Source organism: Canis lupus, chromosome 11 (assembly GCF_011100685.1).
Source record: "Canis lupus familiaris isolate Mischka breed German Shepherd chromosome 11, alternate assembly UU_Cfam_GSD_1.0, whole genome shotgun sequence".
NCBI lineage: Eukaryota > Metazoa > Chordata > Mammalia > Carnivora > Canidae > Canis > Canis lupus.
In genome coordinates, this window is record NC_049232.1 from 70,670,580 (window position 1) to 70,683,306 (window position 12,727).

The 12,727-nt window shown below is 46.4% G+C and overlaps 1 protein-coding gene and 1 long non-coding RNA gene across 8 annotated transcripts in view; one reads left to right on the top strand and one right to left on the bottom strand.

Moving 5' to 3' along the window:
* The window catches only part of ASTN2 (astrotactin 2), an 852,112-nt gene that overhangs the window by 12,029 nt on the left and 827,356 nt on the right, over positions 1 to 12,727 (bottom strand). For all 6 annotated transcript variants that reach the window (XM_038553226.1, XM_038553225.1, XM_038553224.1 and 3 more), the window contains 2 exons: positions 3,425 to 3,525; positions 1,486 to 1,669 (listed from right to left, as the gene is read on the bottom strand). In XM_038553226.1, the coding sequence (XP_038409154.1) occupies positions 1,486 to 1,669; positions 3,425 to 3,525 (285 nt within the window). The remainder of the gene's footprint in view (positions 1 to 1,485; positions 1,670 to 3,424; positions 3,526 to 12,727) is intronic.
* LOC111097891 lies at positions 7,932 to 11,225 on the top strand. Of its 2 annotated transcripts, XR_005367227.1 has the most exons (4): positions 7,932 to 8,088; positions 9,252 to 9,561; positions 10,065 to 10,675; positions 10,971 to 11,225. It is a non-coding gene; the product is annotated as an uncharacterized LOC111097891 (long non-coding RNA). The 2 variants fall into 2 exon arrangements; XR_005367226.1 differs by having other exon boundaries at positions 10,065 to 11,225.

Genomic DNA, 12,727 nt, shown 5'->3' on the forward strand with positions numbered 1-12,727 from the left:
ATCTCCTTTTTAAATGCAGAGCCTCATGCTCTACCAGGATTGAAGAGCATTGTTTCTTGTTATTATTTTTTCCCTTCCATTGTATCAAATGTTTACATTTAATTTTCTATTAAACATGGATGGTACTACTCTTCCCTTTATAAAATGATACAGTGTTTTCAAACAGATTTTCAGTGAGATGTAAATCTATGAAATACCAAAACAAAAAGTGCTTACAGCATGGTGATATGCCCAAAATAATAAAAGCGGCAGGCAAATGATGAAAATTTGAGGAAAACCCTGCCCTAAGGTGACATTATCTCCTTTGTGTATTTCCCAGGCTGGTCACTCTGCCCCAAACTCTCCAAACCTCTTCTCCTTCCTCTTGTCTGACCCCTATTCATTCTGTCAGTCTCAGTCTCAGCCGCTGGGAAGGTTTCGCTGGGTTACCTAGACCAGATGATTCTGCTGTGCCTCCCCAAAGGGCCCTGTTCTGTGCTCATTATACTTACCATTCCTATTCTTTTCAATTGCTTGTTTAATTACCTCCAACAGTGAGCTTATCCGTTTTTGTCGCTGCATGGTCAACAACCAACTGGTAAGAGGTGCTACTAAGTAAGTGATGAATGAATGAATGAATGTTGTTAGGTGCAAGGCATAAAAACATAACCACTACTTCATATACTACTTTATGAAGCTTCAGAAGATAGTGATTGTCTTAGGTACGTTTGCGTCCTCCATGGTTCCTAGCACAACGATTGGTACAGTCACTGCTGGTGATAAAGATCATGTCTTAATACACATTGAATTTAGGAATGTATTTAGTCATGGTCACTAATGGACTTTATTCTAGAAACCTCAGAGTTGTTCTTTTTTTTTTTTTTTTAAGGGGGAGAGAGGACGGGAGGGAGAGAGAGAGAGAGAGAGAGAGAGAGTGAGTGAGTCAGGGGAATGGGGAAGAAAGAGAAGGAGATAGAGAATCTCAGGCTCAGGCAGGCTCCAATGTAGAGCCTGATGCAGGGCTTGATCTCTTGACCCTGAGGTCATGACCTGAGCCAAAATCAAGAGTCGGACCTTTAACCAACTGAGCCATCCAGGTGCCCTTAGAAAACGTCAGATTTCTTATGGAAGTGGGAGGAAAGCCCTAGATTAAGGGCCATGAGCCTGCCGCTATACCCTTTCACGGTCTTGGTTAGGACAGATCTCCTCCAGGAGTTCATGGTTCCCGTCTCCAACACTAAAGGTGGAAGGTGGGTAAGGGGAGTAACTGAGGGAAACAGTGCTGAATGTCTTATCTGACATTCCAGAAGTCTGAGAAGCTAAAATTCCAAGAATCTGTCATTCTCTCTGCCCCTTTCCAATTTCTCACCCTGACATGACTAAGGTAGATGACACTCTTATTTAGTTGACAAAGCCATTGTTAGCCTATGGAATAAAGGCTCTCATAAATTCAAATAGAAGCCAGAAGGATCCACCACTCCATTCACACTCACACACTGTCCATACCTGGGCCCAAGCTCATCCTCACTCCTCCAGACAAAGTCGCCAAACTTCTCGTAGTGAGAGTTGTAGTGGTGCTGGACTCGGAACAGCATTGAGGCCGAGACCTCCATCAGCGTGTTGTAGGCAGTCTGCTGCTCCTTTCCACTTGTATACCCATTGTACAGATTGTAGATCTTGTCTGCTATCTCTGAGGGGGAGAAGTGCAGGCACGGATCACTGGACAGCAGGAAAAAGTGAGCATGGAAACACACCTTGCAACAAGGAAGGCACATTTGTGCTGGAATTCAAGTGTGTGATATTCAAGGGCCGACCGACTATCAGCTGCAAATAGCAATGTCTATTCTGGGGATGTGCTGGGAGGATGAAATTAAAAAGTGAACGTAAAGCACACAACACAGGCCCTGGCACAGAGTTAGTGCTCCTAATTCGCAAGCTTTGTTATTAACATATATTTGGTATCCATGATTTCACATAAAATTCCAAACAAATGCAGAGGCTTAAATCTACTGTCTTGGGCTCATCTCAGCAGTCTACTTCTATCTCCTCTCTGTAGTTTTTCCAACATAGTTCTGTGATCAGGTCTAAGAAGTTTCCATTCAAAACACCTCTCAAAGAAAAACCAGACTCTTCTGCTCACCATATATGGCAATTTCTGCTCCTTCAGTTGTTCCTAGAAATTGATGTAACTTAAAGTCATCATGGGTAGCTCCCTTTGAATGGAAGGCCCGTTCTTTCATCTGTGAAGACTCTGATCAAAATTTATGCACATCCCCAAGTCATTGCTAACAGTGATTGCCTCTAGAAGAATCTGGGGGACTCAGGTTTAGGATGGAAGGAGCATTTAGTTCATAGTATTTCCACTCTGGTTTTAATTTTTCTGTCTTTTTTTTTTAACCATACGCATGTGTTATTTTAAAATAATTATGATGATGATGATTATTATTATTAATCATCATCATCATCAATGATCAGGAAACCATCTCGAACCCCCTTACCTTTGAGATTCGATAGCTCCTCAACAGGAAGACTATTTCCTCTTGTCTGGTAGCATACAAAGCATGTATTATGGAGCTTATTATTGAGCCATTTGTAGAAATGTCTCTCTCTCTAGAGAGACTAGAATGTGAGTTCCTAAAAGGTGAAGAGCATGTCTCTTCTGCATTGCTTGTGTACCAGTGCTCTTAGAAGACATTTGCTCAACTTGAAGTGAACCATCAGGTTCTCACAGTCTACACCAGGTTTTTGCCAGTCCTGCTATGGACACTTCATCCTCATGTCAGCTAAGAACTAAGTACATGGTGGGTCTGACTGACCAGTTCTTTTCTTTTCTTTTCTTTCCTTTTCTTTTTTTCTTTTTCTTTTTTTTTTTTTTCCAGGTGCCTGATGCTTACAGCGTTACGGGCCAGGAGCAGCATAAAGGTTTAATCCTACTTGCCAACTCGGATAGTCACTGCCTATAGATCAATGCTGAGGGGTCTGAGGCCACCCCTAGACTAGATGGAGATGCATGCTGTGATGAGCTATTGGTACCTGCCATGGGCTTAGTGGTGGAGTGGTCTATTGTCACGCACATGCCAACCCTAGCATAAACAGAAGTGGAAAAAAGTGGTCTCTAAAAAGCCTAGGCTAAGGGGCAGGACATAGTCATGGCGCTCTGACTCTCCACCACTCCTTGCCTCTAAGTCAGAACACAGACACATGCTTGAAAGAAGGGCAAGTCTTTCCACTGGCTAAGATCTTGCTGGTCAATCTCAACTTCCTTCATGGCTTTGATTAATTTAGTTCCCTATTTCTTCTGTCCTCTTAGTCTCTTCACACTTTGTTCAACTTGTGCCAATACGTGTATGAGGCAGGAAAGGGGTAGTGGTTAGGGACTGTTGGGTATAGAACTTAGAGAGGAAATATGGGAGTTACCTGGGAAGTGAAGAAATGGATAACCCACCTTCTGCCTTGTTGTCATCCACCAACGGACAGGCTGTCCTCAGGGTCACTGTGCTGAGCTCTGAGTGCCTCCCTCGTGTATCCACAGCATACAAAGTGAACCTGTAGCAGAGCAAGAAAACAGGGTACTGGGTTGTGGCTTCAGAGAAGGCTCTGGAAGTTGTAAGGTGGAACACGAAATCATACTGTAAGATCAGCAGTCAAAAGGTGTCAGGGATGCTGAGACTACAAAAGAAGAGATTTGGGGGAAAAAAAAAAAAGCAACTGTGAAGCATTTATTGGGCACCAAATGCCTGCTGGGCACTTTGCACTTACTCTCTTATTTTCCAAGTAGGCAAGTCTGGAAGGTGGGGATTAGTGTCACCTGCACCTCAGTGAGGAAACTGAAATTTGATTTTACATCTTCCTGTGGTCTCACAGTTACTTAGGGACAGAGCAGTCTGAGTCCTGGGCTTTGGAAGTGAACCCCAGAGTTACCTGGCATGGCTGGACATGCTCATTTACATGTTCTTTCATTCATCCACTTAACAGTTACTGAGCATTAACTGTGTGCCAGGAGCTCTTTTATCCCTATACTGCATGAGCTGCGTACTATGACTGCATTTTATCAAGAAGGACACTGGTTCCAAAGAGGTCATGTAATTGCCCTATTATTTATTACATATTAAGGAAGTAGCAACAGGGGACCAGAACTTAGGTCTGCCTGGATCCAAAGATTAGATACCTAACCACACTGTCAAATCTAATTCCACCTTTTATCTTTCATTAGCTGGCTTGGAGTGCTGGCAAAGGTAAGGAAGGGTGGGGCTGTCCCTAAAACATAGGTCTTAAGAGGCCTAAACATGGGGTATGTTGGCCGCATATTCATTAAAAAGCTAATCTATTCATCTGCTTTCTGGGTTTTTGGCTTCCACCTTTGGTATAAGAACAACAGCACTGTGATGTGGGCACTACATCTCTCCTGTTGTATCTCAGCACTGTGAGTGGAGCTCAGTTGTAGGGCTTACTACCTCTAGTACTGTGTTAGCCAAGAGAAGCAGTGGTGACAGAGGAAGGAGCCTGGTCTTGAAGACAGCCAGACGTGGGCTCACATTCTATTCTATTCTCTTCCCTTGCTCTGTGACCTCAGTTGAGTCACTTCTCTGTGCTTACTTCATCTCTCTGAATCAGGCATCTCTAAAGGCTACATGGGTGAGTTATCATTGAAAAGCCTTACAGAGGCGTTAGAAGTAAGATGACAAACTCCAGGAAGTGAGAATGAGCCAGCAGCAGAGTAGGGAGGTAGGGACAGTCCTGGGTAACACTGCGTAAGCACTTACTACCCTCCCAGCAACCCATCTAGAAAGCGGCAGAGGCGGGATCCAAACCCTGGTCTGCGGCTCCCAGAGGGAGTATATACCTATATACCGCAGCTCGAGTACAGCAATGTCCTGGCACTTACCAGGGCTGGGTATGGATGGGAGGTACTCGGTAAATATCTGAGTAAATGAATGAACCCGAGCATATCACATCTCATTTCCTAGTCATTTCTACATCAACAAGATGGGGATAATTATAGAGACAGTGCATGACTGTCTCAGAGATCCCATAGAGTGATACACGAGAAGTGGCTTGTAAGCTGCAGATTTTTATAAAGACCATGTAAACAGCACGGATTTGTACAAGAGTACACATTTAAAAAATGCTTTCTTGGAGAAGAGGCGATGCATTTCAAGTGAGGGTAACACGGAAGGATGTAGTGAATGGAATATGTGAATTAGCCTCAAAACATGAGGAGTTGGAAACTTTTTTTAAACACGACTTTCCCACTGGCCACTGATGTTTCCATGGCACTTCTGCAATACACTCCACCAAGAGGGTCTAGGGTCACCTCCCTGCGTAGCCAAGCAGCATGAATAACAGCATGCCGGGGAAGAAGCCGCCTTAGATTTTCAAGTTACGAAACCTACATAGAGGGGCCCCTGGGGGGGCTCAGGGGTTGAGCGTCTGCCTTTGGCTCAGGGCATGATCCCAGAGTCCGGGGATCAAGTCCCACATTGGGCTTCCTACAAGGAGCCTGCTTCTCTGTCTTTCATGAACAAATAAATAAAATATTAAAAAGATAATAATAAAACCTGGGAAGAATCCTTGCTTTCCTCAGCTGCTGGCTGAGTATTCTCTGGGCTTCAGTCTCGGTAGAGAGGGTGAAGCTATCCATCCCTCACAGGTTTGGGGCCAAGACTCAATGATACAACGATAGATCAGGCCTGGCTCAATCTTTGCTCCCCAAAAGGTAGCTTCTATTTGTGTCATTAGAGTAAACCAAATGTGTCAGTGGAGGCCTCGGTGTGGAGGAGGCCTCAGGCCACCCTGCTGGCGGGGGCGGAGGGGTGGAAAAAGAGGAAGATGTCAACCTCACAGGCCTGGGTCAAAAGTCACAAGGCCAAGCGCTTTCTGCCCGGCTCAGCTGTAATTGTAGAACTGTTCCAGAGACACATCTGAAAGCTGTTAGGGGACCCGGCAGGGCTTGGAGGGGGCTTTTTGTGAGGGGAAGAAAGTGGCGGCCCCTCATGTGGAAAAGGAGAGCGAGCTAGAGACCGAGAAGCAGACGTAGGGACACACCCACACAGCAGAGTGGAAAGTGGGGATGGAGAGAGAGAGGGTGCAGGTGGACCTCAGGGTCGCTCAGGGGATTCAGGAAGGGTGCCAGCTGCCTTCACCTCAGTTCTTCCATCTTCTCTTTGCCCACCGGAGCAGGCTGAGGTCCACCGATAATCTGAATTAGAGCCCCTGAGCCATCACCAAACTCCATATCCTTATTTCCATGTGGGGAAACGGAGGCCCAGAGAGGAAAGATGCTTAATAAAATCAGAGTAGACGTTGGCTTTTCTGACCCCCGCCCCGGTGCTCCTTCCATACACTATCCTGCTTCTGGTACCACTGGCTGAGTTAGGTCCCACTGCACCTACGGGAACTTTTATTACAAAAGAGGTAGCTCCAAGGATGGAGCGGGATGGGCGATTTAGGAACTGAAGTTCCAGGCTCAAACCCTATTCTTTTCTCCGACTTTGTTTTAGGGGAAAGAACAGTGGCCAAGGTGCCTGAAACAAACAAAATGAACACACACACACACACACACACACACACACACACACACACACAAGTACACAGAACAAACCAGTGGTTTTCAGAGGGCTCGGGTGTAAGGGGATAAGCAAGACAGGTGATGGGAAGTAGGAGGCATGGCCGTCCAGTTATGAAGAAGTCAGGGGATGAAAGGTCCAGCATGGGGAATATGGTCGATGGCATCTAATAGTGTTGCCTGGTGACAGAGGGTAGCTACCCCTGCATGATGTAGAGAGTTGTTGAATCACTACGTTGTACACCTGAAACTAATGTAATATAGTGTGCCAGCTATCCCTGAATTAAAAGAAGAGAAAACTGAGCCCTTGTCCCAGGTTTTCCACAGACTGAGGCCTGGGAGATCTTGGATGACTAAACAATATGGCTCTTCCATGTACTGCGATTTCAAAGTGCGGGCAAGTGCCTTGGGATTGACTACACAAATGCAAAGTATTATTTAATGTTTCTTCATCACCCTTGGAACTAAATCCAAATCCCTTACCAGAGGCTCAGTGCAGCTCTTTGATCTTCACTCGTTTGACTGTCCTAATATCACTGAACCTCAAACTCTGGCTACACATCCAGCCTCGTTTACCGATCTTTGCTTCCTATTCTTGTTTCATAGTAGAACCATAGCAAACTGCCAATGGTTCCATGATATGGAATCTACCTCTGGACCTTTGCACATGACTACACCTCTGTGTGGCTCATCCTTGCCCTTCCCCAGTTGACCCCTTCTACCTTGTGCTTGGAGCATCAGTGGAGCCCCATCTCCTCCAGTAAACCTTCCTCTGCCCACGGTGCCCTGTTACAGCACATGCCGCACGACTAGGTCAGTGCTCATACACTTCTCTCTTGCCCCCAGGAGTACGCATCTTCAGGACTACGGAATACGGCACTGCCCATCTCTATCCACCCACCGACATCTGGTGCTCAGACATCTAAATCACGCGATGCTCGGCAAGTACTTGCCAGAATGAATGACATACTGAATGAATGACTCAATCGACTAGGAAGTCGTAGTTCCCCTGTCTGGAAATCAGCTTCCCTGTCTGTGAAATGAACAAAAGGGGGTTTGGTTGAAAGGTCATTATAAGAGATAGAATGACAGAATGGCTGAACACATGAGCCTGGAATGAGGCTGTTCGGTTTTAAATTCTGGCTCCCCATTTATTGCCTGTGTGAGGCCTTGTGTCGATGTACTCACCTGTGAAATAGGAATCATGATATTAAAACCCACTGTAGAGCGTAGCTGCCAGAGTAAAAAGCGACATGGGGAAGTGCTCACTATGCTGCCTGGCATGTGCTGACGCTCAGCGAGGGACAGTTGCGGTGTCATCATCAATAGTTATCATGAGACTGCACGAGGCTCTGAGCACCCCTCTCCCCCGTCTCCCCCAGACATCTAGAAGAAGTCATCCTAGTGGAAATCAGAGGAGAGTGGGTGGAGAGGAAGCTGTTGTTGGTCCCATCCAAGACCTCCAGACCCCCTCGCAGCAGGGGTGAGAGAATGAAACCGAGAAGTTAATTGGCGGTGAGAGCTTCTCACGGATCTGACAGGGGGTAAGAGCTGGGATGGAGCCCCAGAGGCCCACATCAGGACCAGGTCCCCGAGAGTACCGGAGAATGCGTTTGAAGTCTCCAGGCCAACGCCTGCTCTTCCCCAGCCGCCACATGATTTAGGCATTCTGGGGAGGCAAAAGTCTCCTCGCTGATTTGAAGGGAAACAGATGTTTCCAGGCCAGAGGCCCTGGTCTTGTAAAATGCTCCTTCCCCCCACACAGCTTTGGCAAACAACTTCCCAGTTAGTCTAAACCCCACCCCCACTCCTACCCCCACCCCACTGCCCCACACCCAACCTACCATCACTCCCCTCCCCGCCATTCCCGCCACAACGTGGCAGTCGATGTGGTGGGAAAAGCAGAGTCCCAGCTCCGGCTCTGCATCTGAGCAGCTGGCCGGCCAGGGACGCCTAACTGCCCTTCTCCGATGGGCCTCAGTCTCCCGTCTCTGTGGTGAAGAAACTCAACCAGTATCACCTCTAAGGATAGGCTAGATCTGACATGTTAGGGATTGAAAAAAAAAATTGTTTTCCTCTGAAAGAGTCAGTATTAATTGTTCCAGATCTTTCCTCATTGCAGTCTATGACAAACAGCATGTGATTGCATATCAAACTGCGCTGGCCTTGAGTCTAGCTAGACTCTATCAGCTACCGGGCAAGTAGTGACTTAACTGTGGGCCTTGGTTTCCTTATCTGTAACATGGGACCAAGGTTCCATCTCACAGGGTTGTGAGAATTAAATCAGAATTTAATCCCCTCACCCACATTTTAGGTTTTTTATGAATGAAACTCAGTGTCATACCTCTTCCCTTGGACGACCCAGAATGCACAGAACAGTTGTGCTCAGAGCAGGTGTGTGATAATGTCTTCAAGTGACTACTGGTAGGAAGGTAGCTAGACACCAGGCAGCCCAAAGACTCGGGTTCTTGGTGTGACTCTTTACCATGGGCAAGTTAATTAACATCTCCGTTCTTTAGTGTATCCTGTCTTTAAAATGGGGATGATAATAAAAATAAAGTGTGGACAATAATATTACCTCCTTCAAAGGGATGTAGCACACAGAAAGTGCTAAAATAAGCGTCTGCCACTATTCCATGTGTGTGTTTGAATTATTAATCTCTTCCACGATGGTTCTAAAAGTGAGCTCCCTCCCCCAATTCTTTAGCTTTGCTCTCACTGAGAGGTGGGGGTTCTCTGTCCCTCCACTTTGGATGCTGGTGGCGTCAGGAATGTTTGGACTAATAGAGCTCGGCAGAAGGGATGCTGTATGACTCAGTCTGGATCATAAAAGGCTGTGCAACTTCTACCTCTCTCGCTGGAACCTGCTTGCTCGCAGCCCCAAGCCTCCATGCAAGACATCCAGCTACGCTGAGGCCACCCTGGAGTGAGGAAGCCCAGCCACATGGAGAAAGTGGTTACGGCAGGCATGTCAGCAGGCCTGGTGTCTGGGTCATTCCAGCCCAGGCCCCAGCTGGGTAAGTAAAGGAACCTTCAGGTAACTGCAGCCCAAGCAGTCAGGTCGCTCATCCTGCCACTGATGCTCCAGACTTCATGAAGTAAAGACAGCCAAGCCCACTGTGCCCTGTCCCGGGGCCTGACCCACCAAATCTATCGGCATAATCAGATAGTTTTGTTTTAAACCACTCAAATTTGGGGTCATTTATTACATCATCGAGTCTCACAAGTTCCAAGCATCTACAGCCAGGGTCGGCAAACCACGGCCCACGGCCAAATCTGGCTTGCCGCATGTTTCTGTAAATAAGGTCTTAATGGAGCACAGCCACACTCAGTTTCTTAAAATGTATTTTCTGTAGATGCTTTCACACTACAGTGGCAGAGCTGAGTAACTGCAGCGGAGACCACCTGACCCATAAAGTCTAAAATACGTACTATCTGGACCTCTCGAGGAAAGCTTGAGCTAAAGTTTTGACAGCATCTTGTATAAATCATTTATTTACGTTATCTCCTTTGATCCCAGGGTTAGGCATCCTTCCTGCTTTAGACAGGCTCAGTGGGCTCAGGTGACGTATTCAAGGTGACGCAGCTCTCCTGACCTCAGGTCTAACGTCACAACTACTTGCTGAAGATCTGGACTCCAGTCTGGACTCTGACACTGGACAAGCACTGTGATGTGCTCTCAGTTTCCCAGCCTGTGAAGTGAGAGCATTGGTATGAACTGGCTGACAAAATTCGGATGCCCAACGTCTTCCCCAGTGGGGTGCTGGCCGTCGAGAGTGTCAGAGTCAGACCTGAGAATGAACAGTGAGGGGTTGCTATGGAGCCCTGCTCTGATCTCCGTGCAGCCCACCTCCTCCCCAGGGCCAAAAACCAACCTTTTTATCTCCCAACTTGGGCTGATGACTCGTGCTTTCTGCCAACATAAATATTTAATTCCGGTGCCCAGCACAGAGAGACCGCCATGGTATTAAGGACTCCAGTCCTGGTTTCTACTTTCAAAACAACCCAGGCCGAGGCATGACTGGGAGGCTGTGCTTGGGACCAAAGGTGAGGCGGCCCGTGGCTGTACTCCAAACATCAGCTCCTACCACTTGCACTCCCTTCAACTCCTCCGACTGCATGAGCACACAGGTAAAGAATCAGGGGAGTGGGGCGGGGGGCCAGGGCAGCCAGCAGAGAGCTCTGGGGTCCTGGGGGAAGCCCCAATCTGGAACCAACATGGGTGCTAAGTTCAAGCACAGGCAACAACAATGTAGAATAAGTACTAGACATCTACTGCTGTGCCTGTCAAAGCCCCCCCCCCCATTCACTCATATGTGAACATTACTATAATCTTCATAGTGCCAACAATACCAGACCTCAGCAATGAATGATTATAGTAATGGTATTTAAAATTAAATAAATATAAATTGATTTGAAATTAAAGTGTGCTGCAGTATCCGACTGAGGAGTGAATGATCCTCACGGCTGTGCCACCCACTGTATGCCTGCTCCCAGCAGAACACCTGCTAGGTGCCCGGCACTCTCCCAAGCAGGATGAAAATACTTAATGGGCAAGAAGAGTGTGGGCCTTGCTTTCCAGGAGCTCACAGAAGAGCAGGGAGATGGAGATGGTCAAGTGAACAAGAAATGGGATGCAGTGCTAGGAGCACCTCAATAAAAATTAATTATTGTCTTTACATTTCCTTCAAGTGTGCTCTTTCTTCCTTTCTTAAACCAATGGACTAAGCTATGGATACACATTCGAGGACTCTCTGGATCCATGGTCAGCTGCAACTTACAGGGAATGCCAACTACCTATGAAAATCACGTTCTCTTCTACCAGAAAAAAAAAAAAGAACCATAAACACACACACACACACACACATACACACACACACACACACAAAAGGGTGACAATCCTCATACCCCCCACCCTGAAAGCCTTAGAGGAGTGAACATGCCAAAGGATTTTAATGTATAAAACTAGGTAAATGGTCCATTTGAGCTTGTTCATTCACCCATCAAGTGTAATCTGACCTCTCTTGAAAGGGAAATTCAGGTTTTGTCTTCCTTCCCTTCTTCTTGCCTGTCCCCTCACTTCTCCTTCTCTTTCTTCAGGGAGTGGCTTACATGACAATACACAGTTAGACTGACCATTGCTCCTAGTTGGAGGATGTTCCTCTTGTAACAGGCTGTTTTAGGGCAAAGCAGACAAATTTTATGGTTTCAAATCAAGGAATGAATTAAGCATGGAATGTCTTATTATTCCAATTCAATTTATATTCCTGGGATCTCTATATTCCTGTGGCCCTTTTCTTATGTCTTTATTATATCCCGGACAGCCTCTATAATACCCAGATAAAATCAGTAATTCTTAAATGACTTCAGTTATAGGAATTTTTTACAGGGAAGTATAACTTACAGATATATGGCAGTGAGAGACAGAGGGCATGATGTGGAGTTTAACTTTGTCTTTAACTAGCTATGTGGCTTTGGTCAGATGATTTGACCTCTCTGTAGCCTGGATACTATTGATAACCCCACAGGGATACTGTGAGGACCAAATGTTCATTATGGATGTGAAAGTGCCTTAGAGACCCCACACATTTCCTGGGCACTCACTCTATCAGACTCTGTGCTGGGGGCTTTTACACAGTTGTCTTCTGTTCTCTTTAGAATTGCCTAAGGAGTGTGTACTATTAAATCCATTTTACAAGGAGGCAAATGAGCCACGAAAATTTGAATTGACTTTTCCAAGGCTGCACAGATAGTTCAGCCAGGCCCCCCAGCATAGGTCTCCCAACTCAAAGTTCCTAGTGCTATTTCCAAATAGATACAATTGGTAGGTATTCATTGGTCCCAACTGGGTCTTGAGTCACAGTTTGGAGGAACTTAGAGTTCATGAGGAGGATGAACTCCATGTTCCCAACTTTTGACAAGGAAGAGCTCTCTGTACAGCAACACCATCGCCCGTCATCCCCTTTCAACCCTGACATTGCTCCTCTTTCTGTGTCTCACCATGAAGTCTTTCTCTTCTTCCTTGGTGCCTTTTAAAATTGCAAATTGGCAAATCAAGGTCAGAGAAGAGGCGGCCAAGCAGAGGTCCCCAACTTGGCTTTACCCTTGGATGTTAAGTCATCAAATACTTTAGGCAGGATGGTTCTTAACTACTTCAAGCTAAGCTCAGTCTCCACCTGATGT